General features: G+C 43.9%; 1 protein-coding gene across 1 annotated transcript; it reads right to left on the bottom strand.

Moving 5' to 3' along the window:
* Window positions 1–511: 511 nt before the first annotated feature.
* LOC133229604 (zinc finger protein 501-like) lies at window positions 512–7442 on the bottom strand. Its single transcript, XM_061386157.1, is given in 3 exon segments — window positions 512–1698; window positions 5763–5864; window positions 7329–7442. Coding segments are annotated over 3 exon segments (1323 nt in total). The 5' UTR covers window positions 7363–7442.
* Between the last annotated feature and the right edge of the window lie 19870 nt (window positions 7443–27312).

Here is a 27312-nt window from a genome sequence, read left to right as displayed (position 1 = left end):
TGTTAATCTTATAAACTGGAGAATAAATATAAATGATTCCCACCTCATATAGAAGGGCTTCTCTTACAATTGAGGCAACAACCATCAGAAACAGAAGTTCATATATACAGTAGAAACAAATCACAGCATAGTAACTTGAGAGTTGAATTACATTCGTTTGGGTTCCTTAATGATCTCAAATGACATTAATATAAACAAGGATACATGAATAATAATTATACCTCTGCAAATATCCACCCCTTCATCTTGTGATCCATACTAACATATCAATTTTGTACGTGTGTTAATTATGGCATACTTGCTACAGTGTTTCTGTTTAGAGTAATTCAACAAAAGTGGTACTAATGAAATGCTTTCTAGTATGAATTCTCTGGCATTGATTTCCTTTTGCTGTTTGATTAAACACTTGTCTACATTTTTGTATTTCATTCATGTATCTTTCCAAAGTAAACACTCGTTTTTTCAAAATTGTATATTTAGGACCAACCTTTTTTTTATCACTGATTCATTTCTAGGGTTTCTCTGCAGTATGTATTCTCTGATGGTGAGTGAGGTGATGGCTGTGATGAAATCCTTTGCCAGTTTCCTTACATTTCTGAGATTTCCCTGCAGTATGAATTCTCTGATGTTGAGAAAGACCTGAACTCCGGGAAAAGGCTTTGCCACAGTCTGTACATTTATAAAGACTCTCCCCAGTATGGATTCGTTGATGTCGAGTAAGATGTGAACAACGGATAAAGGCTTTGCCACAGTCTTTACATTTGTATGGTTTCTCCCCAGTATGAATTCGCTGATGCTGAGAAAGAAGTGAATAACGGGTAAAGGCTTTGCCACAGTCTGTACATTTATAAGGTCTCTCCCCAGTATGGATTCATTGATGCTGAGTAAGAAGTGAATAACGGGTAAAGGCTTTGCCACATTCTGTACATTTATAAGGTCTCTCCCCAGTATGGATTCGTTGATGCTGAGTAAGAAGTGAATAACGGGTAAAGGCTTTGCCACATTCTGTACATTTATAAAGTCTCTCCCCAGTATGGATTCGTTGATGCTGAGTAAGAAGTGAATAACGGGTAAAGGCTTTGCCACAGTCTGTACATTTATAAGGTCTCTCCCCAGTATGGATTCGTTGATGTCGAGTAAGATGTGAACAACAGATAAAGGCTTTGCCACATTCTTTACATTTGTATGGTTTCTCCCCAGTATGAGTTCGCTGATGTACAGTAAGACTCAGACGCCAGCTAAAGGCTTTGCCACATTCTGTACATTTATAAGGTCTCTCCCCAGTATGGATTCGTTGATGTTCAGTTAAAGTTGAACTCTGCGTAAAAGCCTTACCACATGCTGTACATTTATAAGGTCTCTCCCCAGTATGAATTCGCTGATGTTGAGTAACACGTGAACAATAGATAAAGGTTTTGCCACATTCTGTACATTTGTATGGTTTCTCCCCAGCATGGATTCGCTGATGTTCAGTTAAATATGAACTCTGATTAAAGGCTTTGCCGCATGCTGTACATTTGAAACATTTCCTTCCTGTATGAATTTTCCTATGTCTACTTAGATTTGATGAATTACTAAAGACTTTCCCACATGTATTACACTTGTAATGTTTCTGCTTAGTCTGAATATTCTGCTGTTGAATAACTTTTGAAGATTGGTTAAAAGCTTTAGCATAATCATAACAATTATAAGTCTTCTCTCCAATATCAATACTCTTATACGTATTAATAGTGAGATTTGAGCTTTGACAAAATATATTCTTATACTTATTATGTTTAGAATTGTCTGAAAATTGATGTCCCTGTTGTTTCATGAGATATGAGTCTTGGTCAACATTATGCCCAGTTTCACTGCATGAAGAGCTTCTCATTCCATCATGTATACTCTTGTAATTATTGGGGGTAGAGCTCCTGCTTAAGGCATTACTCATGTTGTTACGCTTGTAAAGTTGTTCCACACTAATTATACCTCCATATGTATTGAACAATGATGGTTGAATACGGTCTCTCCCATTATTATCCACATTACAGATTTTGGAACAAGGAGAAAATAGTTGTTGGTTGAAGAACAATAAACCCTTGTTAAAGGATCCCTCAAAATGATTATATTGGGAATTTCTCCCCTCATTTTCAAGTTTCTGGTTTCCAGATATGTTTGAATGTATATTTAATAGACACCTATGCTCAGAGTTGTTTGAATGAGTATTTGCAGTAGATACTAGATGACTTTCCAGATTTTCCACCTTTCCCTTCAGAGAACGTGTATGTTTCAAGAGATGATGTGGGTCTTTGCTGACAAATATACACTCATCTGCGGATGGTGATGACCGAAATTGGTCATCTGAGATTGGTTTTTCCCTATTTGATTCACATCCTTGATTTCTTTTGGCGGTAATGTTTACATTATGGGAATCTGTACCAATTTGGTTTTGTCTATCATAACATGCTCTCTGTTCTTTATGTGCCCTCATATATTCCCAGTCTTTGGTTAAATGTAAATTTCCAAGGTGAAATCTTTCATATATTCCTAGCTTTGCTGTTGGGAATAAATCTTCTAAGCCTGGCTTTTGGGTCCTCAAACCCTGGGTGTCGTGAGAAGACACAGCTGAAAGATACCAAATAATAAGTTATTCTACTTACTATTCTCGGGGAATATGGTTTACAATTTACATACAATTAGCATACACTGGCTAGATTAAGCCTAAAACCGAGATAGAAGAAGTCAAGATGGCAGAGGATTCGGAAGACGTGGAGTTCATCTCTCTCCACAAAAGCATCAAGAATACATCTTGAAGTGGAAAAATTCTCACAGAGCCCTGCAGAACATGGGCAGAGGAACTTGGACACCTGAAAGGATAAGAAAGATTCCTGCTGAGCCAGGTAGGACAAAAGAATGAGGGAGGAAAAGGAAGAGGAAAAGAAGCGGGATGGGACCCGCAAAACCCTGGGGGGACTGAAGAGAGGAGAGGTCTCCCCATCCAGGGAAGCCCCTCACTGGGGGAAGCCCAGTTGGGACAGAAGGAGAGACTCATTCTCTGTGGGAAGAGAATGCTGCAACCAGTGTGCAGGACAGAGTGAGACCTGTACACAGGCTGCTGAGCCCAGCCCTGCCCACGCAGCCTGAGAGGGTGTCCACCGCTGCACACAAGGGCTGGGTTCTGGAATGTGGGGTTTGGAGAGCAGACCCAGGCAGAGGACTGCGGTTGGCTGTGAGGAGACATCCTGAGGGGACAGGAGGGAGGGAGGAGCTCTGCAAACGGGATGCTTGTGGAGGAAGCCTGAACCACCAGAGAAGCAGAGCAGCGTTGTTGAGTGATGCCCAAAGGGAAGAACCCCACTGCAGCCTCTCTGCCCCTGTGCCTGTCCCTGCCTCTCCAGATACTAGGAATGGCTCCCACCTAGGTGGGTGATCTCACGACCCCCACAGCTGCTTCCTCCTCCCCAGCCCCCTCCCCAGTGGGCTCCAGGGGCACCTTCAGACCACACGCCTGTGGGTTGTCCCAATGTACAGATGGCACTGAAACCACAGCTGAGCCCCCAGGCCCTACCACTAAGAAAGAAAAGCTGAGATCTCTCCTTGCAGCTGTACAAACCATGGTGTTACACCCCACAACTGCCTTTGTAAACTCAGCTCCGACGGAACATCTGGATGGAAACGAGGCTCTGGCAGTCAAGACCAGTCTGGCTTTAGCAATTGTAGACTTTGTAGGCATTCCCATGAGGCGGTTGGACCAGGTTGCATCTAAATTGCCTCCATAGCACTGCAGGGGGTCCAGCTCCACAATGAATGTACACCTGGGACATGAGACTACAGTGGATCTATGCTGGTGACCTGGTGAAAACAACATCTGAGAGACACCACGGTCAAGTGCCATCATGCCCATGGTTCAGGTGGGGCCAAGATCAATGCCAACACAGGGTCACATGAGAGCTCGCACAACACATGGATGATGACCCACAGAGCATGCTCCGAGGTGAACATCCCCCGAGGAGCAATCCTCAGTGGCTTCTCTCCCAGTGGGTGTGCTCCAGTCCCACTGGGTCAGAAGCACCATAGATCAGAAACACAGCTAAGTAGATCTGGGGACTCTACTCCACTAATCAGGAAGCAGACCCCACCCCTGACAGGGCAGTGACAGCCACAGAGGAAAGACGAAGCTCCCCTCAATATTCAGACAGGCTCTGGTCACAATAATAACAATCAACTCCCTATCAAGGGGATAAGGGCACAAGTCTCTGGACCACCTCACCCACCAGAGGGCAGACACCAGAGCAAGAGGAACTAGGATGTGCAGCCTGCAGAACAGAGACCACAAACACAGAACACTGGACAAAATGAGATGACAAAGGAGTATGGTGTAGAGGAGAAGTCAAGACAAAAACCTACAGGAACAGCTAAATGAAGAGCAGTTGGGCAATGTAATGATTAATTTTACCTTTAAGTAATCAAATTTACAAACAAAACATTTTCACAAATACTGCTGCTGCTGCTGCTAAGTTGCTTCAGTCATGTCTGACTCTGTGCAACCCCAGAGACGACAGCCCACCAGGCTCCCCCATCCCTGGGATTCTCCAGGCAAGAACACTGGAGTGGGTTGCTATTTCCTTCTCCACAAATACTAATGCCTACTAATTATTTAACCCACTTCTTACCACTCATGTTGTTATCTGAGCATGTTCTAATAGAATCTAAAATCGTAAATGATATTGACCTAGAACTAATCAGAAATAGATGGCATAAACAATAAAGTCCTGGGATGTTTCATAACAAACAAGATAGATTTAAGAAGGTAAGAGTTCTTGAGAAATAAAATAAGAAGTGAGACTTGAAAAATATGGTGAGAACATAGGGAACTCTATTCAATGCTCAGTGGTCACCTAAATGGGAAGGAAATCTAATCAAGGAGGGAAATGTGTATATGTATCACTTATTCTTTCTGTACAGCAAACTAACATAACTTTGCAAAATGGCATTATTGGAAGAGAAAAATTTCTTTTTAAAGATTCCTTTATATAATCTATAAGCTTAATAGTGAAGAACAATCAGAAAAAAGCACGGAGGGAAATGTCTTAAATTCTCATGCCAAGAATATATTTTAAAACTCTATGAGTTAAATAAATATATTCAAGTATTTTACCATTAAGGAATTGGGGTAAATATACTTAACACATTTAATGTTAGTTCATATTAAAAAAAGAGGAACTTTAAAGTAAAATTCAGGTTTGCATTTTCTCATTTTAGCAAAATGTTTTATGCAGTGAAGAAAGAATTTGAGTATGAAGTTTATAAGGTCATGTGTGTAGTTTCTAGTGGGTTGGAAATTATAGGGTAGAAAACAAAAAATATTTGTCCCCAGTATTCCTAGAAGTGTGGCAATTTGTTCACAACTCCACCCACACACTTCTGACTAGGGACAGAATCAGAACTTCTAAAAGGGCTTAATACAGTTACTCAGAAATGTGCACAGATTTTCTAAAACCTCCCCAAATGGAAGAGCTATCAGGTCATGCAGGTTGTCCCAGGCCAGACAAGTATTTTGGTTCTCACTGTGAATGTGAAAATTAACCACTGGAGAAAAATACATAAACGATAAAAAGAATCAGGAATGGGTCAGGAGATGACCCTCTATGACAGTGACAGAAATAAACCCAGGCTAATCCAAAATCATTTCCACAGCAGATCTTCTCAAACCACACCACGAAGTATGACTTCCTCCACAATGCTTGTCCCTCTCACCGGATTTTTCTGCTCCATCCATAGACACATACCTGGGTGCACGGCTGGCGTCTCCATTCTCCGTATATCCCAGGGATCCTTCATTTGCTCCAGAAATGTGACCAGGTCCGGCTTAGAGATCACAAGACCTGTTCATCAGAAAAAGGAATACGTGTTTTCCCAGATATTCATCAATTTCCAATCCAATATGTGTTCAGGTGAGAGAGAAGTCAAGGAAGAAAGTTAAAATAACCTTAAAAAATGATTTTACCAAGTAGTTTATTGGAAGCACCTTTAAAAGACAAATGCTCAAAATCAGGTTCTGATATTATGCTCAAGTACTACTAAGGCAAAAGCTAGTAGTAGAAATCCGGTTTTAAGAGGAGAGTGGCACTATTTTATACCACAGAACTTACAGAATTACCACTAACCTAGAATGAAGGATATGGAGGTCAAGAAGCAATAGTTAGAACTGTACATGGAACAACTGTACCATTGGGAAAGTAGTACATCAGGCTGGATATTGCCACCCTGCTTATTTAACTTATATGCAGAGTACCTCATGAGAAATGCTGGGCTGGATGAAGCACAAGCTGGAATCAAGATTGCCGGGAGAAATATCAATACCTCAGATATGCAGATGACACCACCCCTGTGGCAGAAAGTGAAGCAAAACTGAAGAGCCTCTTGATGAAAGTGAAAGAGGAGAGTTAAAAAGTTAGTTTAACTCAACATTCAGAAAACTAAGATCATGGCATCCAGTTTCATCATTTCATAGCAAGTAGATGGGGAAACAATGGAAACAGTGATAGACTTTATTTTGGGGGGTCCAAAATCACTGCAGATTGCGACTGCAGCCATGAAATTAAAAGATGCTTGCCCCTTGGAAGAAAAGCTATGACAAACCTAGACAGCATATTAAAAAGCAGAGACATCACTTTGCCAACAGAGGTCCATCTAGTCAAAGCTATGGTTTTTCCAGTAGTCACGTATGAATGCGATATTTGGAACATAGAGAAAGCTGAGCACCAAAGAATTGATGCCTTTGAACTGAGGTGCTGGAGAAGGCTCTTGAGAGTCCCTTGGTCAGCAAGGAGATCACACCAGTCAATCCTAAAGAAATCAACCCTGAATATTTGTTGGAAGGACTGAAACTGAAGCTCCAATAATTTGGCCACCTGATGTGAAGAGCCGACTCACTGGAAAAGACCCTGATGCTGGGAAAGACTGAGGGCAGGAGGAGAAGGGGGCGTCAGAGGATGAGATGATTGAATAGCATTATTGACTCAATGGATATGAATTTGAGCAAACTCTGGGAGTTAAGGAAGGATAGGGAAACCTGGTTTGCTGCATTCCACGGGATCGCAAAGAGCTGGACATGATTTAGCGACTGAACAACAAGGAGGCAGATTACATCAAGGAAGAAGAAGGTTAGAATTATAATGACCCATAATGAAGTCTTTCTTTCAAATGTCACAAATACCCTTTTTCCCCTAGAAAGTAGGGATCTGAACCTCTACTGGACAAAGCAGAAAATTCGAGGAGACATTCTAGAATGAACGAACCAAAACCCTGAAGGTACTTAAGGGATTCTGGAAGGCAGTTATCCTCACCCAAGGAGGCCAGGTTCCCGTAGTTCTCTAACATCACGTCCCTGTATAATTCCCGCTGACCGAGGTCCAGGCACTCCCACTCCGCTTGAGTGAAGTCTATGGCCACATCCTGGAATGTCAGCCGTCCCTGAAATACAAAGGACATGAGCCATGTATGTGACCCAAGATGAAACCAGCAAGAGAAATGGTTTTGATTTAGGAGAATGTCTGGTGTTACACAAGAATATAATTTTTATACAGCCGTATTTTCCACTGTATTTCTAACCCAGGAAAGGAGAATGAGATATGATCCACAGACCACTATAGAAACTATTCTGATCTGGAAGAGAAATTATAAAACAATCACACCAACACTGACCTATCTATTTTTGAGAGTTGTACTCGTGTGACACAGGATAAACTGTCTATCAGGGAAAGTATGTTAGTCACTCAGTCATGTCTGATTCTTTCTGACCCCATGGACTGTAGCACGCCAGGCTTCTGTGTCCATGGGATTTTTCAGGCAAGAATACTGGAGTGAGTTGCCATTTCCTTCTCCAGGGGAATCTTCCCCACCAAGGGATCAGACCCAGGTCTCCCACATTGCAGGCAGACTCTTCACCATCTGAGCCACCGGGGAAGGCCCTTATCAAGGAGACAGGAAATATGTTTTAAAAAGCATGCTCTGATCTAAGAGTTCTGGAGTGGGGCCAATGTGCCACATTTTTAACAAGCTTATTTTAACTAGCAGTGTTGAAAATTCTGATACATCAATGACCATTCTGAATAGCAAAGAAGTAGACTAGTAAGGTAAGAATTTATACTTAACTTTGAATTTTAAGTGTTTTTCAAAATTGATGGGTCTGATAGAATAGTACCCATAGCAGCAATAATCTTTTGAAGTAATTAGTATATACTATATGTCTTTCTCGGAGAAGGCACTGGCACCCCAACTCCAGTACTCTTGCCTGGAAAATCCCATGGACAGAGGAGCCTGGTGGGCTGCAGTCCATGGGGTCGCAAGAATCAGACACGACTGAGCGACTTCACTTTCACTTTTCACTTTCATGCATTGGAGAAGGAAATGACAACCCACTCCAGTGTTCTTCCCTGGAGAATCCCAGGGACGGGGAGCCTGGTGGGCTGCCATCTATGGGGTCGCACAGAGTCGGACACGACGGAAGCGACTTAGTAGTAGTAGTAGTATATGTCTTTCTAACAGTTTTTACAGAGTCTTGAATGCACCACATAAATAATATAAAATCAACATTGTTGTTCCACCTTTTTGCAAATATTTTGTCAACCATTACTTAAATGACAGATTTTGAATTTTGCTTCAGTTTATGTGAACTAAAATTTAACTAGTAAAACACAAATACACAGAGACAACAGTAAAGAAAGTTTATACAAGTTTTTATAGGGTCTTCCCTGGTAGTCCAAGCTCCCAAGTCAGGGGGCTGGGTTCAGTCCCTTGTTAGAAAACTAGATCCCACACGCCACAGCTAAAGTTTGCCTGCTGCAACAGTCTCCCACATGGCTCCAAGATTCTGCAGGCTGTAAACAACTCAGCCAAACACATAAATATGTGTATTTTTTAAAAAGAACTTTATATAACTGGGGAGAATACCAAAACAAGAAAAAAAATTTAACATTTTCATGCATACAGACATATATTAAAATGAGACTATACACTTATTAAGAGTATTAAAGAATAGCTAACATTCAGAAAACTAAGATCACGGCATCCGGTCCTATCACTTCATGGCAAATAGATGGGGAAACAGTGGAAACAGTGGCTGACTTTATTTTTTGGGGCTCCAAAATCACTGCAGATAGTGATTGCAGCCATGAAATTAAAAGATGCTTACTCCTTGGAAGGAAAGTTATGACCAACCTAGACAGCATATTAAAAAGCAGAGACATTACTTTGTCCACAAAGGTCCATCTAGTCAAGGCTTTGGTTTTTCCAGTAGTCATGTATGGATGTGAGAGTTGGACGATAAAGAAAGCTGAGCACAGAAGAACTGATGCTTTTGAACTGTGGTGTTGGAGAAGACTCTTGAGAGTCCCTTGGACTGCAAGGAGATCCAACCAGTCCATCCAAAAGGAAATCAGTCCTGGGTGTTCATTGGAAGGACTGATGTTGAAGCTGAAACTCCAATATTTTGGCCACCTGATGCGAAAAGCTGACTTGTTTGAAAAGACCCTGATGTTGGGAAAGATTGAAAGCAGGAGAAGAAGGGGATGACAGAGGATGAGATGGTTGGATGGCATCACCAACTCATTGAACATGAGTTTGGGTAAACTCCAGGTGTTGGTGATGGATAGGGAGGCCTGGCGTGCTGTGGTTCATGGGGTTGCAAAGAGTCAGACACGACTGAGCAACTGAACTGAACTGATTCATGTCAATAAAATTGAGATGATTTTTAATGGGTTAAAATATATACATCTACTTGTGGATGATATTCTTTGTATATTTTAAATACACTAGGGTGCAAACATATACAACCGTATAAGATAAATTAGAGCTCTTGGTTCTGAAACTTTGATTTCTTGAAAAACTGTATCATTTTGTTGAGCTGTATCTTAGAAATTCAACATAGGTGAAAACAGATTAGCACCAATATGATTGTTGCAAATATTTTGAAAAAAAATAAGTGAGTAAGAAGACTATGTCTGTGATATGAGCATGGAGTGTACTGGAAAAACCACACCTGGGCTTGAGTGATGAAAACCCCACTCCCAAAACCCAGTGTCTATCATCAACACAGTGAGTGTTCATTTTCCAAAGCAAAGAGAAACCAAGAAGATGCGGAGTTTCTCCATTAACTGTGAGGGTTTTCACACGTTCCTCACTCCATTTTTCCACAACCTTGTTTAAAGACAGAGGGGAAAAAATGAACTTCATAGCGTGATAACCTCAGAGAAATCCCCAGAGCCAGTGGATATCATCTGTCATGGTGTAAATGGATCACACGGAAGATGCACTATCAGAGCCTGGGCATTTAGGAAAAATTAAGGAAATTATAAGTTGAACCTAACATAAAAAGATATCAGTTTAATGCAAAATTCAGTTTATATACACTTCCTCTGTTTTGTCACCTAACAATGTGTTTAACTAGTAAGTCTTAGCATTACAGAGGACAGTATCTCCTAGTTTTCTTTTTATTTCTGAGCAGTTTCTGAAAAATTCTGGATCACTGAGTTGATTTAATATATAAGGGCATTTTTTAACTCCTCAAGAGCTGAATTGTATCCACGTGTAAACTCATCATGGCATTTCCCCTACTTGCCTAAGATCCCAACACCGAACCACATCCCAGTGGGAATCTCGGATACCAGTGCCTCTCCGTGTTGATCTCTCACAAAGGGAATATATTCACCAGCTGAAAGTCAATAATTCACTTTGAGAATTCATCATGTTCTATAGAAAGCCAGGATACAGAAACCCAGAGAACAGGCTCTGGGACACAAGGGAGAGGTGGTCTAGAGAGCCAGTCTTCACGATAAGAAGAAAAGGAAAAAATAAGAAGTTGATAACAAATACCCCAGGCAGAAAAATTAGAAGGAGAGAACTAAAGGTTTGCAGATTCTTAATCCAGGCAGTTCAGGAGGAAAAGCAGACACAACCCCAGGCCCGGAACAGGACATGTACCTGAGAAGCTGCCATTTCCTCCTTTTCTTCCTCCTGCTGTGTATTCTCTGAGGATGTTATGTAGCAAACACACCTCTGCATCTTGAGAAAATACCTTCAAAGGCATCCACACAGCTCTTTAACCTGCAACCACCACAACTACAGACAGAAGGACCTTGAAAAGCTGAAAAGACCCACCTCTCCTGTCCTGTCTCAGGAGAGATTCAGGAACAATCACTTCCTACCTGGAGACCAGCCTGTGGACTTATTTCTTGATTGTTCTCTCCCCACAGAGAGCTCCTAACCCTCTGCTCACACAGACCACGTGAGCTGACTGACTTCCCCGGTCCAAATTCAGCTAGACCAACCCTGCTGCCTCTCCTGATTGAAGCTGGGCCTCAGCTCTCAAAAATGGACCAGGAGCCATGTCCTTAACCCAGGCCTCCCCTTAAAAGCCCCTGGAGCACTTCCTACAAACCACACTGATGCTCCCACAGGACCGACAAAGAAATCTGTAGGGAAGGCACCGGGGAGGTTATTGCTTAACACTGGTCACGTAATCCTGATAGGAAACCAGGTGGAAACCACTTGGATAAAGATTCTGTCTGAACCAGTTCAGTGTATACAATCCCTTGAGGTCAGGTCCCCACTCTAAGAAGTTATGAATCTGCAGGTCTGAAGTGGGGCCATGAAATGAGTCTTTAGCAAATTCCCTGTTTGTTCTGATGTTTCTCCCTCACGACCCACATTAAGGAGCCCTGAGGTCAAGCCCTTACACTCAGCACACCTGAGACTTCTCTGTGGGGTAGGGTTTAGGGAAGGGATTTCTTAGGAAGGTCAAGGCAAGAACCAGGCACAGAAAGAGGCAGTAATTGGGATTCAGGCCTTTCTAAGTGACCCTGAGTGAAGTGCTGTGGGCTCCCCAGGCCAAGCGTGGATGGGTCCATTCAAACCAAAAAGACCAGGATTCTAGTGAGCGCTGTGAGGGTGTCATTGAAGGGGGGCCTGTGAAGTAGACCCTGGGGTTCAGCAAGACTGCTGATCTCAAGGAAGGGGGTCACCTATTGCAGGTGCTCACAGGACTGGCTGGTGTGAGTTCAAGGACCTGCAGGCTGCCTGCTCCCCAGATAGATGCTGAAGCAGCAACAGCATGGAGCAGTTCAGGTAGACTCTCAACAGTACTCTGTATGATCCTTCTTATTAGAACCACCACAATGTCCCTTCAGTTACAGAGAGGGAAAAAGATACAGTGTAGAAATGGTGCAAAATATATGACGTTATTAGAGATTTAAAGCCAGTAAGGAAACTAATTTCTACAGATGCCATGTCTCTGTGCTACCAAATAGTTTATTGTTGTTATCTCTTCCCTGAAACCTTTAATAAGGTGGGAGAGATTAATGGTGGTGGTGGGTTAACACTTCATTAAAATAAAAAATAAAAACCATTCACTTTTTATTAATTAGCATGTCTTAATTTCACACATAGTTGAAATAAAACATTTTACAATTCACTGTGTGATCATTGATTAAAATACAAATTACAAGTGTAGAGAAAGCTATTTATTTTCCTGATATAACAATCTGAGAATTGTGATTTCTGTGATTGACAAAACAGAAGCTAGTAAACAGACATACACTAATTATATGACTTTTTCAGGAAGGGTTTCCCATACATTTCTAGGTTATCACAGAAGCTGTCTTTATTTCAACGTTGTCAACTAATGTTCATGAATTCTAGTGACATTATAAACATAACATAAATATTTTAGTGAGCTGTCACTGTGTTCTCATCACAAATCAAGTGACATAACTATTGAAAATTTAGAACCAATCTGTCTTACTTTAATACATGAAAAGATTCCATGATCACTTACATCATGGTGACGTCCAAGGATATTTGACAGGAATAACACCTCCAGTTAGATGTTCATTGTACATTTTACATTATGGTGTCCATCTTCCAATGGAGAATAGATATAAATGGTTGCAACACAATATAGAAGGGCTTCTCTTCTCTGAAGCACAAACCATCAAAAACCTACATTTGCATACACACTAGAAACGAAGCATAGTATGGATTATTTGAGAGTTGAATGACATTCATTTTGGTTTTCAAATAATTTCAAATTATTTCATTATAAACAAGGGTGCTGCTGTTGCTGCTAAGTCGCTTCAGTCGTGTCCGACTTTGTGCGACCCCATAGACAGCAGCCCACCAGGCTCCGCCGTCCCTGGGATTCTCCAGGCAAGAACACTGGAGTGGGTTGCCGTTTCCTTGTCCAATGCATGAAAATGAAAAGTGAAAGTAAAGTCACTCAGTCGTGTCCGACTCTTCGTGACCGACTCTTCGTGACCCCATGGATTGCAGCCTACCAGGCTCCTCCGTCCATGGGATTTTTCTAGGCAAGAGTACTGGAATGGGTTGCCATAACAAGGGTACATCGCTAATAATCCTCACTTTCTAAGCATCACCCCTCCCTCTCAGGAACCAAACTAAACCACTCAGTCACTGATTGCCTGGGAGGCAGGCCGGTGCAGTCGCTGATTGGCTGCCGGATATACGCTTACGTCACAGGCTCAGGAGGCACGCAGCCAGGATCTAGGGTGGTTCCCACACAGCCTTCTTTTTGTACACACGTGGGTCGTCGTGGGGCCTCACGAGGCCTCACGGGGCTGCACTCCGGCTGTTGGCTCTCCTGTCAGTTGTTGAGTGGAGAACCTGCGCTGGCACTGGCCGAACTGGGCTTCCATGAGAGTAGGGCATCTCTGTCAGTCACTGTGACCCTTGGACAGTTAGGCGGCCGGAGGTGGGTGAGGCCTCCCAAGGTGACTCTCCGGCCTGAGAGGCCCCCGGGGCTAATTCTGGATCAGGTTGGGAGGCTCCCTGAGAGCCAGCTCACCAGCTAGTCAGTCAGTTCACCGGAGCCTGTCTCTGTATTCGTCAGCCTGCCACCAAGTGGGTCACCCGGTCAGCCTGAAGAGCAGCCAGAGGATCACCAATCTGCCAATAAGACCGTCAGTCTCTATGTCAACGGAGGATCAGGCTAGTGCCCTCATGAGTCTGCAGTGAGTCCCCTCGTAAATCATTTAATCGGATAATCCACCCCCTTCACAGCCTGCCCTGTTAATCAGTCCAATTAGGCTCCCTGTAAATCAGCTTCCTAATAAGCTAATCCCCCTACCAGGCACTCAGTCATTAGTCACACAGTTATCCTGCGTGTAAGCCAGCTAATCGGTTTCACTGTTAGTCCTTGATTTCTCTTGAAAATTCGTTTTCCAGGCTCCTAAGTAGGTCAGTCATCCAAAAGTCAGTCCTGCCCTTACCAAGTCTGGAAAGGTCGCTGCATCTCTTGCACTCTGCTTCGGAAATATACAGACAGAGGTGTGCTGAGGTCAAAGAACTGTCTGGGGCCCTTGGAACCAGAGACAAAGGTAAAATTGAGAGGAGAGGTGATGGATGAAGGGAAATAGAAGGAAAGGGGAAAAGAGGGTGCATGAGGAGTCACTCAACTCACCTCTAAAGGCTGGCAGAGAGGAGCAAGAAGAAATCAATTTTAGAGCTTGGCTGATCATTACATCTCAAACAATCAAGCTCACTCATATTATAAATGAAGAAATAAAAGGAGGGACTTCCCTTGTGTTCCAGTGGCTAAGACTCTGTGCTTCCAATGGAGGGAGGCTCCGTTCGATCCCTAGTCAGGGAACTAGATCCCATGAGCCGCAACTAACATGCTATGGAGTCAAATAGATAAATATAGATTAAAAAAAAGAAAAGAAAAAAAACCAGAGAGGGTAAAATAGTTGACCAAGGTTCTTTAGTGATTTACTGGCCAAGCCTGGGCCAGGACCCAGACAGGGCTCATCCCAACACCCAAATGCAGTTTTAAATTGGAGAAAGGAAAAGGGAATAAAAATGGCAGTGCAAAAAGGGAATGGCTGTAGGGTGTGAAGAAGAGAAAATACTATCTTTTCAGCCCAGAATCTATCCTCAGTACAGTAAGGATCTCCAGAGCTGCCACCCTGGGCTAAGCCATCATCACACTTTCTGACTGGCTGCATGGTCTCCCACTGGTCTCTGTGCTTTCGCTCGAGCCCCTGATGTGGTCCATTTTCCACACAGCAGCCAGAGGGAACTCAAAACCAAATTAATCAGTTTACAGTCACGCCTCTTAATAAACTCCAGTGGAATTGCATTCATATTCCTCCTTGTGCCTTTTAGGAACTGAGCCCACCTGGTATCTGACCTTGTCTCATGCCAGTCTCCCCCACCCCTCACTGCCCTTTAGCAGCTCACTTTTTTTTTCTCTCTCTTAACCATGCTAAACTCCTCAAGCTTTGCAGTTGCTGTTCCTTCAACCTGCAATTTTCCTTCCCCCAGCGTGGCCTGGCTTTCCTTCCTCTAGGTTTCTGCTCAAATGTCACTTCCTCCAAGAAGCCTTCTTTGACCACCCTATCTAAACTGTTTCCCCATTGTCCCCCATCCCATAATTCCTATCATGTTGTCCTGGGTTCTTTTTCTTCATTGTATTTACAGTTATCAAGTTATGCTCACCATCAGCTTGATTTTTGAGGACAGGGATTGTGTCATTCTTGCTTACTGCTAAAACCCTAAAATAGTCCCTGGCATAAAGGAGATGCTCAAACATGTTGGTTGACTGAAAGAATGAATGAAGAGTGCCATCACCAAGGCATGTGCTCCTTGGGACTTCTCTGGTGGTCCAGTGGTTAGGACTCTGTGCTGCCGATGTAGGGGGCCCGGGTTTGATCCCTCCTGGGGGAACTAAGATCCCACATGCTGGCTGTGTGTCATGGCCAAAAACAAAAACGGCGTGTGCTTCTCGAGAAAGGTTCCTGAGAAGGGGAAGACTGCTCTTTGATGTAGAGTTTCTGTAGAGTGGTAGGGGATGGGATCAGACAAGGAAAGGGAATGGAGGGAATGGACCATGTTATGCAGAACTTCGCCTTTTACTCTTGAGTGAGATGAGAACCGTTTGGAGAGTTTTGAGAAGAGAAGGGGGCAGGATGATACTGAGGTGTTGATGGAATCCCTCCAGCTGCCATGCGGGGAGTAGCATGTACAGGACACAGATGAAGCAGCCAAGCCAATGAGAAGATCATCGCAGCCATCTGGGTGAGAGGATGGTGGTTTGGGCCAGAGTGGGAGCAGTGCAGCTGATTAGAAGTGGCCAATTCAATTCCAAAATTGAATATATTTTGGAAAACAATACCAACAGGATTTTCTGACATATAAAAGAGTAGTCAAAGTGGACTCTGAGGTCTTGATTCTTGATTTCTTCCTGAACGTGATTTTATTTGATTTAGAGACATATTTCCTAAATTTAGGTGATTGACTTTTTCCTTTTTATGACATGAGGGCTGTGTTGCTGCGTGTGTTCTCAGTCTTGTCCAACTCTTTTCAACCCCGTGTACTGCAGCCCACCAGGCTCCTCTGTCCATGGGATTCTCTGGGTAAGAATACTGGAGTAGCTTGCGATTTCCTTCTCCAGTGGAGCTTCCTGATTCAGGGATCAAATCCACGTCTCCTGCATTGGCAGAAGGATTCTTTACCTCTGAGCACCTGGGAAGCCCTGAGAATAGGGCAGTGCTGTTTAAACATTTAATAGTAATTTGTACAGTACCCATAGTGCCACTTGGCCAGAGAATTTGGGGGAGCTTATAATCTCTACACTCTTGAAAGTTGGTGTGGAAAAAGAGAAACGAGTTTTAAGTTCATCTCTAACTGTATTTGCTTAGCGACTCTGGGAAAATCACTTATTTGTCTGAGTTTCCATTTTCTCCTCTGTGAAGAGGAAATCATAACACTTAATTCCATAAGGGCTTGTGGAAATAAATGAAAACCACCCAAATGAGAACAAACAGGCTGTTGATTCAGAGCTTGCTGTAGTGAGAGAGCCAGCCACCACCATTTGCATTCGGCAAAGACTACAAAGCCAGGCAAGGCAGTGGGAGTCCTTTAGAGTGGAAAAAAGTGAAGGAGTGTCAGCAGTGTTGGGAGATGATTTTAATCATGAGAAAGATGGAGGGTTAGCACCTTCTGTGGTTGAATTGGAAAGCATATTTGGTTTTCCTTGGTTGGTTCTGAGCCGGAAACAGGGGTAAATAATAAGGAACCTGATACTTACGGGCCAAACTCTGACTGTTCTAGGCTAACTGTCACGGCAGTAGTGGTTTGGTTTCCTGGACTAGTTGCTGGTAATTGAGGACCAGAGTCATGTATGTCATACTGATGAGACTTGAGGGTCATATGTAGTCTGGCTCTTTTTTCTGTATATTCAGCCTCTCAGGTTGTTGACGGGGATGTAAATGAGACTATGTGTATGTGAAATTGACAGATACATAGTAAACAATAAATACTAGTTGAAGTTAAAGGTTTTTAAAATCTCATTATGGCCTAATTAGGTGATTCTTTCTTTTTTTCCACTTACTAATCCATCTCTGTTTCCCAAGTGGCTCAGCCTGCAATGCAGGAGATGCCAGTTGGATCCCTGGTCAGGGAACTAAGATTCCACAGGCCACGAGGTGCAGCCAAAACAAAAATAAATAAATAAAACTTTTACATAAATGAAATGATCAATTTTTCATTTCTCCTCTGTCCATGGAATTCTCCAGGCAAGAATACTGGAGTGGGTTGCCATTCTTCTCCAGGGGATCTTCCTGACCTAGGGATCGAACCCGGTTCTCCCATATTGCTGGCAGATTCTTTACAGAACTGTATAAAAATGGTATATAAAAGAGCATGCACCTACCATCCAGCTTAAAATTTAAAACACTCACCCTTTGTACCCCTTCCCCAACCATATCTCCCACTAAAATCTAGCAATCACTGCTACCTTGAATTCAGCACACATCATTCTATGTAGTAAGGAAGTTAATGGAGCCCAAAGAGAAGTCTGGCCTTTGCCCTTGGATTCCAGGAGGTATAATCTCTAAACCCTGGGAAGTCCTGCCTGATGGAGAGTCTCTGTTTGCCTGAGGTCCTGGCGTCACACTGAAGAGTCTTCAGCTGTGATTAACAGCAGGAGCTGGCCGCACAAGACCGTTTAACAACGTGATTTCCAGTGGGGGCTTTGGATCCTGTGGTACCAGTTCACCTTCAGAAGGAGCAGGAGAGTAAAATCTTCTGCAAGGGCAGATGCCCTCATCATTAAGGTCCAATAAAAACTCTGGTCACAGGGTTTGGGTGAGCTTCTCTGGTTGTCAGTCTTCTGGGCCTGTTGTCAGGCATTAACTCCAGAACAGTTAAGTTGCTCTGTCTCTGACTCCTCGGGGAGAGGAGAACAGGAAGCTGTCTGGCTGGAACTTTCCCAGACTCTGCCCTCTGTGCTCCTTCTCTTGGCAGATCCTAATCTGTGTCCTTTAGTTGCAAAAAACAGTAACCTAAAACAGCTTTCAGTGAATTCTGGAAGTGGATTCTTTTGTTTCCTATTTTTGGCTGAACCCTGCAGCATGTGGGATCTTGGTTCCCTGACAAGGGATTGAACTCATGACCCCTGCATCAGAAGTGCTGAGTCTTAACCACTGGACCACCAGGGAAGTCCTTCTGTGAATTCTGGGAGTACTTCCAGTGAATTATCAAATCTGAGGGTAGTCTTGAGGGCCCCCAAACTTTCAATAGATGTCAAAAACGAGGGGCTTTTAGGGACCCCTGCAATCTGCAGTCACTGTCAGGAATGAGGCATCTTGCAGACCATTCCCTAGCTTTGCTGCTGGCATAGAAATGAAATCCACTAGAGCAAACAGGACCCACTGAAGCACATCATTTGGGAAAAGGAAGGATGAGGACACGAGATGATGACTCTGATTCCTGGGTGGCCCCAGGGTTACTCAAGGGTTCCTGAAATACAACTGTTCTGTAATTAGTTACAGGAGGTTAAGGGTTACCTTTTTTTAATGATGGATACAACATCCAAGAAGTTGACTCACTGGATGCATAAGAAAATGCAACATAACAAGAACAAGCTAAATGCATGATCCTGGGTTATTTTTATCTGTAATAGCTAACATGAAAGAAGAGGAAAAGGCTGGGCGGGATCCTGACAGCCCAGTTTGGGTTCTGTCCAGCCCAAGATAAAGCTGTTAGCCTCTGGGCTGCTGCTACTAAAGGGAAGCGTTATGGTGAAACCACAGGGAGCACAAAACATTAAAGTGAGTCACCAGAAAATGAAGAAAGACGAAGGGGAGAGTCCAAGTCTGACAGGGTGGAGATCTTTAAACAGTCCTTAAGAAATGGGATAAATAGGAACTTCCCTGGTGGTCCAATGGTTAAGAATCCTCCTGACAGTTCAGAGGACACGGGTTCCAGCCCTGGTCCAAGAAGATTCCACATGTCAGAGGGGCAACTCAGCCTGTGTGCTGTAACTACTGAAGCTCGTGCACCTAGAGCCTGTGTTCCACAACCGAGAAGCCACTGCAATGAGAAACCCACGTGCTGCAAATAGAGCAAGCCCACATGCAGCAACAAAGACCCAGCCCAGCCAAAAATTAATAGATTAATTTTAAAAAAGAATTGGGATAAAGGGGACATTGATGGGGTCAAAACAAAGGTCTCAGTGCAGCACACTGGGAGACTGGGTGGACCCCTGGGAACCCTGGATCGTTCCCCTAGCATTGAAGGACCTCAGTCAAGTCTGCTCTATCTACCCTTGTTTGGGGGAATTTAAAAAGCCACAAGACAGATAGGACAATGAGAAATCTGACTGCAAATTACCTGAGGTGATGGTGCCATAACCTAATCAAGATAAAGATTCATTGAAGGGCCTGGGTTCCTTGGCCCCACTTCCTGCAGGGCACTCAAAGCCATATGCACATTAGCAATAAAATGGAGACATGTTTCTGAGACTCCTTAACACGGGAGCCTCACGCTCTGTGATTCTAAAACTTGTTGTTTAGTCACTCAGTAATGTCTTACTCTTTGTGAACCCCGTGAACTGCAGCATGCCAGGCTCCCCTGTCTTTCACTATCTCTCAGAGTTTGCTCAAATTCATGACCATTGAGTCAATGACGCTATCTAACCATCTCATCCTCTGTCGTCCCCTTTCTCCTGTTGCCTTCAGTCTTTCCCAGCATCAGGGTCTTTTCCAATAAGTCAGTTCTTTGCATCACGTGGCCAAAGCATCGGAGCTTCAGCTTCAGTATCAATCCTTCCAATGAATATTCAGGGTTGATTTCCTTTAGCCTTGACTAGTTTGAACTCTTTGCTGTCCACGGGACTCTCAAGAGTCCTCTCCAGCACCACAATTTGAAAGCATCAATTCTTTGGTGCTCTGCCTTCTTTATGGTCCAACTCTCCCATCTGTACATGACTACTGGAAAAACCATGGCTTTGACTATACAGACTTTTGTCAGCAAAGTGATGTCTCTGCCTTTTTGATACGCTGTCTAGGTTTGTCATAACTTTCCTTCCAAAAGGCAAGCATCTTTTAATTTCATGACTGCAGTCACCATCTGCAAAGATTTTGGAGCCCAAGAAAATAAAATCTGTCACTGCTTCCACTTTTTCTCCTCCTATTTGCCATGAAGTGATGGGACTGGATGCTAGTCAGTCCTAATAGGACTTACAGTTGAATGGGGAAGCTATGGAAATTCAAGAATTGATGGGATTACTGTGGGAGTTTAGAGGAAGATTGGAATGTTTAAATAGATTTCATGGAAAGTCATTGAATCTCCTCCTTTACCTCAATGTATTAATAAATAGATACCTTGTATGACTGGGGAACATTTCCCCTTTCTAGTATTATTAAACAGGAGACATATAAATCCTCCCTTCAACCAAAATTGATTGGATATAATAAATGGGAACCAATAAAACTGCCCAAACCCACACAGGTTGTTAATTTGAAAAGCACAGGATGTCTGGCGGAAAAAAGAAGTTAGAAGCCCAGTGTCTGATTGGCCTATTTGGATTTTGGAGGACACGCACATATTCTACATCAGGGATTGTTGCTAGCCCCTGTCTATAAAATTACTGGAAAGAAGTCTCAGAATCCTTATGCAGACCGGAGTTTATGGCAAAAGCCAATGAGCTCCACAAAGTGGTGGCTGCTGGAATATTTTACCAGAAATCAATTGAGACCAACCCAATGTCTGAGGACATAAAATAACCTTGGAAACTGAAATACCCATGATGTCTTTGGTAATGCTTGATTAAAATGCTAATAAGGAAGGTCATGCCCGGACGTATTTCTTCATTCTGCCTCTTTCCCAGGAATTATTGCAGAATTATTGCAGAAATGGCCCAGAGAGGAAAAGCAGTTGTCTGTGGTTTCCCAATGAATCAGTGTCATAGCCGCCATAATCGGCACTCAAACCCTGGGCTCCTGCTCTGAAGTTGGTGCTTTTCAAAAAAAACAAGTGTGTGTGGGGGGAATAGTTTCAAGAAAGGTGAAATTGATGTGACCATTTTATCAGTGACTATCAAACAAGTTCATTTCTAAGCTCTGCACAGGGCACAGAGGTCTGCTTGATGTTTGGATGTCAAGGGGGAGCTGGGTTGGGGAGGGATGGATTGGGAGTTTGGGATTCACAGATGCAAACTATTACAATACAGAATGGATAAACAACAAGGCCCTACTGTGTAGCACAGGGAACTATTTTCAGTATCTTGTGATAAACCATAAAGGAAAAGAATATGAAAGAGAATATATATATTTATACATATATAGATGTATAATTGAATCTCTTTGCTGTACAGCAGAAACTAACATTAAATCAGCTATACGTCAATTAAAGAAAAAAAGATGTGCAGAGCTAGGCTGTGCAGGGTTGGCATAGCAGCTCTCCAAGGCCGTCAGGGAACTAGGCTTCTTGAATTGTTCTGCCAAAGCATCCTTAAGTGAACAATCACCATGAGTGGCTTTCTCCCTTATGGTTACCTCATGGTTGCCAAATTGCTGCTCCACCTCCAGTATCACATCCATATTCTAGGAAGAAGAGGAAGGAAGTGACAGGAAAGAGGAAAGGACAGTATCAGGAAAGCAAAGACTTCCCCCAGGATCCCCAGCTCACTTCCACTAAAGCAATGTCACACGGTCCCCTCTTAACTGCAAAGGAGGCCAAAGTAGTGCTTGAGCGGGCAATATTGCATCCCTAAACAGGTTGAATTTGTTGAGTAATGAAGAGCAGGGTAGGTTACTATCTGGCATCTACACAAAAACAAATCACTCTGTCACGAGGAAAAACTCACTTCTCCAGAAAAGAACAAATAACATCACTTGATAGGGGCTTCCCTGGTGGTCCAGTGGTTAAGACTCCACCTCCCAGTGTAGGCAACACAGGTTCCATCCCTGGTCGGGGAACTGAGATCCCACCTGCTGCCGAGCAACTCCATGCCCTGTAGCCCGCCTTCTGCAACTGATACACAACGTAGCCAAATAAATAAATTAAAAAGGAAATCACTTGATAATTCTGGAAACGGAGAGATTACCCACTTCTGATTGGGTAGGGCAATCAGGAAAGGCTGCGTGGAGGAAGCTGCGTTGAACTCAGCTGTGAAATTGAAGAAGGATTTGAATGTGGACAGAGGAGAGTTACAAGATGAAAAGCTGGAGGCTCCAGAGCAGGGGGTGGCTCGGGCTGCCGTGATGTGAAAAAAGAGGACTTAAGGGTGTAGGGTGGGCTTCCCTGATGGCTCAGCAGTACAGAATCCACCTGGAAGGCAGGAGATTTGGGTTCCTTCCCTGGGCCAGGAAGATCCCTCGGAGGAGGAAATTACAACCACTCCAGCATTCTTGCCTGGAGAATCCCAGGGACAGTGGAGCCTGGTGGGCTACAGTCCAAAGGATGGCAAAGAATCAGACACAACGCAGCAGCCACACAAGGGTGTAGGGCACCAAGGAATCAATGTGGGTTAAGCATCTGCGGGCCAGATTCTGGCCGGGCTGGGGAGGTAAGGTGGGTGTGGGCAAGGATAGGAGCTCATCAGGGGGATCTGAAGAGCTTCGAGCACAGGAGCCATCTGAATATAGCTAGCACACTGGAGTTCCAAGATTAGTCAGTGTTTCAGCATCTGTCGATCACTCTCCATGGCCTGTCTCCCCAGGTGGTGAGAATGAATCATCTGGAGGTCAGCGGTGGAGGAGAGACAGGAAAATTCTTCATTCCCCCCAAGTAACCCAGATGGAAAGTCCAAGATCAAGGGCAACTCTTCAGGGGGAAATGACCCCTTTCCTCCAGTAACCCCAAACAATTCCAATGGCAAAGTACTTGGAAATGCTAAGGACTGATTCCTCATTATTGGAGACCTTGAAGAGCGTGACTATCCTTTATCAACCCACAATCTCACTGGATGGACCACATGTCCGACCTGTTCTACGGAGAGTGAGGCAGTTTCATGGTGTTCTCACTCAGAAATCAGCATAGCAGTCTTTGCTTAAGATGAATGCCCAGTCCACGTCCACTGGGATGGGGAAGAGGAAAATCTAAAAATGTTCATTGAATGGGTGGTACGTGGTCCTGAATTGAGGCAGGAACACAGTAAACCTCAGGCATTCATTGTATGCCTTTTCCAGCAATGATAGTGTGAGACAGGCTCAGGGAGTCTCTCTGTTTTCCAGACTAGGGAAGAGTAGAAGGGGAAGTGACTTGCCAGGAGCATCCAGACAGTGATGGAGGGAAAAATCTGACCACAGGTGGGGCTGGAAGGGCCAGAGCTGGGGACGCAAGGAAGGGAGGAGCTGAGGGTGGGAAGTCTAGCCTCGGTCCGGATGGATGAGGGATCGCAGGCAATGCAGATCCTCAGGAGACTCCTTTGCTATCTGTCTGGAAAGTTGAGTGTTCTGGTTCAGGCCAGATGAGGAGAAAGGGTGAAGGGCAACTTGTCTGTGAGGCCTGACTGCTCTGGACGTCCAAACAACTTTTTTTTTAATATATAATTTTGTGTATTTATTTCTCTTTGGCTGTGCTGAGTCTTTATTGCTGTTCGGGCTTTTCTCTAGTTGCAGTGAGCAGGCTTCTCACTGAGGTGGCTCCTCTGGCTGCAGAGCACAGCACCTAGGGTGCCTGGCCTTCAGTAGTTCTGGCTCATGGGCTCAGTTGTGGTTCTCGGGCTCTAGAGCACAGGCCCAGTGGTTGTGGCACACAGGCTTAGTTGCTCAGCGGCCTGGGATTTTGGTTTTGGTTCCTCAGGGTTTTAGTTCCTGCATTTCTAGAATGTCTCCTAGATTCTTCTGCTTCTTATAATAGAGTTTCAGATCCCTGCTTTCTAGGGGTAATGGGAATACGTGAGTTGAGAAAGACAGACTTCATGATGATTCATTATGATTTTTAACCTTCCTCTCCACTGAGATAATCTTCATCCTTCATACTGCTGCTGCTAAGTCGCTTCAGTCGTGTCCGACTCTGTGCGACCCCATAGACGGCAGCCCACCGGGCTCCTCTGTCCCTGGGATTCTCCAGGCAAGAACACTGGAGTGGGTTGCCATTTCCTTCTCCATATAGTGTGTGTGATATTCATACATATTAATCAATAAAACTGAATGGTTTCTGGTGATACAGTTGATGTGTGATGAATGGTTTACCTACCACCAACATTAACCTCTCCCACCTTACTTAAGGTTGCAGGGAAGAAACATGACAGTGAACTATTAGGTAGCACAGTGGGATGACATCTGTTACTGCCCTTACGCCTCATATAATTTGATCATGTATTTCCCACCATCTATCCATTGTACTTTTTCCCCCTCTCTGTAACTGCAGGGAAATGGTGACGGTTCTATAAAGAAGGATCATACAGAGTACTGTTGAGAGCTTCCCTGACTGCTCCATGCTGTTGCTGCCTCAGCATCTGTCTGGGGAGCAGGCAGCCTGCAGGTCCTTGAACTCACACCAGCCAGTCCTGTGAGCACCTGCACTAGGTGACCCCCTTCCTTGAGACCAGCAGTCTTGCTGAACCCCAGGGTCTACTGGACAGGCCCCCCTTCAGTGACACCCTCAGAGCTCACCAGAATCCTGATCCTCTGGTTTGAATGGACCCATCCACGCTCAGCCTGGGGAGCCCACAGCACTTCACCCAGGGTCCCTTAGAAAGGCCTGAACCCCAAGTACTGGAGCTTTCTCTGCCTGGTTCTAGCCTGGCCTCCCTCAGAAATTCCTACCCTAAACCCTCCCCTCCTGAGAGGTCTCAGCTGTGCTGAGTGAGAGGGCTCAAGCTCAGGGCTCCTGAGTGTGGGTCTTGGGGAAGAAGCATCAGAACAGAGAACTTGCTAAAGATGTATTTAATGACCTCACCTCAGACCTGCAAATTCATAACTTCTTACAGTGGGGACCTGACCTCGAGGGGTTCATATTCACTGAAATTCATTGGCCAAGTGATTTCCATCTGTTTCCCATCAGGGTCACGTGACCAGGGTTAGTCACGGACCTCCTGGTGCCCTCCCCACAGAGTTCTCTCTTGGTCCTGTGGGAGCATCAGTGTGGTGTGTAGGAAGAGCTCCAGGGGACTCTAAGGGGAGGCCCGGGTTAAGGACGTGGCTCCTGGTCTACCTGTGAGAGCTGAGGCCGGGCTTCAGTCCAAGGAGAGGCCGCAGGGTTGGTCTAACTGGATTTGGACCGGGGAAGTCAGTCAGCTCACGTGGTCTGTGTGAGCAGAGGGTTAGGAGCTCTCTGTGGGGAGAGAACAATCAAGAAATAAGTCCACAGGCTGGTGTCTGGGTAGGAAGTGATTGTTCCCGAATCTCTGCTGAGATAGGACAGGGGAGGTGGGTCTTTTCAGCTTTTCAAGGGCCTTCTGTCTGTAGTTGTGGTGGTTGCAGGTTAAAGAGCTGTGCGGATGCCTTTGAAGGTATTTTCTCAAGATGCAGAGGTGTGTTTGCTACATAACATCCTCAGAGAAGACACAGCAGGAGGAAGAAGAGGAGGAAATGGCAGCTTCTCAGGTACATGTCCTGTTCCGGGTCTGGGGCTGTGTCTGCTTTTCCTCCTGAACTGCCTGGACTGAGAATCTGCAAACCTTTAGTTCTCTCCTTCTAATTTTTCTGCCTGGGGTATTTGTTATCAACTGCTTATTTTTTCCTTTTCTTCTTATCGTGAAGACCGGCTCTCTAGACCACCTCTCCCTTGTGTCCCAGAGCCTGTTCTCCGTTGTCTGTATCCTGGCTTTCTATAGAACATGATGAATTCTCAAAGTGAATTAGTGACTTTCAGCAGGTGAATATATTCCCTTTGTGAGAGATCAACACGGAGAGGCACTGGTATCCGAGATTCCCACTGGGATGTGGTTCGGTGTTGGGATCTTAGGGAAGTAGGGGAAATGCCATCATGAGTTTCCACGTGGATACGATTCAGCTCTTGAGGAGTTAAAAAATGCCCTTATACATTAAATCAACTCAGTGATCCAGAATTTTTCAGAAACTGCTCAGAAATAAAAAGAAAACTAGGAGATACTGTCCTCTGTAATGCTAAGACTTACTAGTTAAACACATTGTTAGGTTACAAAACAGAGGAATTATATAAAAAATGAATTTTGCATTAAACTGGTATCTTTTTATGTTAGGTTCAACTTAAAATTTCCTTAATTTTTCCTAAATGCCCAGGCTCTGATAGTGCATCTTCCGTGTGATCAATTTACACCATGACAGATGATGTCCACTGGCTCTGGGGATTTCTCTGAGGTTATCACGCTATGAAGTTCATTTTTTCCCCTCTGTCTTTAAACAAGGCTGTGGAAAAATGGAGTGAGGAACGTGTGAAAACCCTCACAGTTAATGGAGAAACTCCGCATCTTCTTGGTTTCTCTTTGCTTTGGAAAATGAACACTCACTGTGTTGATGATAGACACTGGGTTTTGGGAGTGGGGTTTTCATCACTCAAGCCCAGGTGTGGTGTTTCCAGTACACTCCATGCTCATATCACAGACATAGTCTTCTTATTTATTTTTTTTTCCAAAATATTTGCAATAGTCATATTGGTGCTAAGCTGTTTTCACCTGTGTTGAATTTCTAAGATACAGCTCAACAAAATGATACAGTTTTTCAGAAAATCAAAGTTTCAGAACCAAGAGCTCTAATTTATCTTATACGGTTGTATATGTTTGCACCCTAGTGTATTTAAAATATACAAAGAATATCATCCACAAGTAGATGTATATATTTTAACCCATTAAAAATCATCTCAATTTTATTGACATGAATCAGTTCAGTTCAGTTGCTGAGTTGTGTCTGACTCTTTGCAACCCCATGAACCACAGCATGCCAGGCCTCCCTGTCCATCACCAACACCTGGATTTTACCCAAACTCATGTTCAATGAGTTGGTGATGCCATCCAACCATCTCATCCTCTGTCGTCCCCTTCTTCTCCTGCTTACAATCTTTCCCAACATCAGGGTCTTTTCAAACAAATCAGCTTTTCGCATCAGA

Source organism: Bos javanicus, chromosome 18 (assembly GCF_032452875.1).
Source record: "Bos javanicus breed banteng chromosome 18, ARS-OSU_banteng_1.0, whole genome shotgun sequence".
Lineage (NCBI taxonomy): Eukaryota > Metazoa > Chordata > Mammalia > Artiodactyla > Bovidae > Bos > Bos javanicus.
The sequence above is the reverse complement of the archived record's forward strand: the minus strand, read 5'-3'. Positions and strand labels throughout refer to the sequence as shown.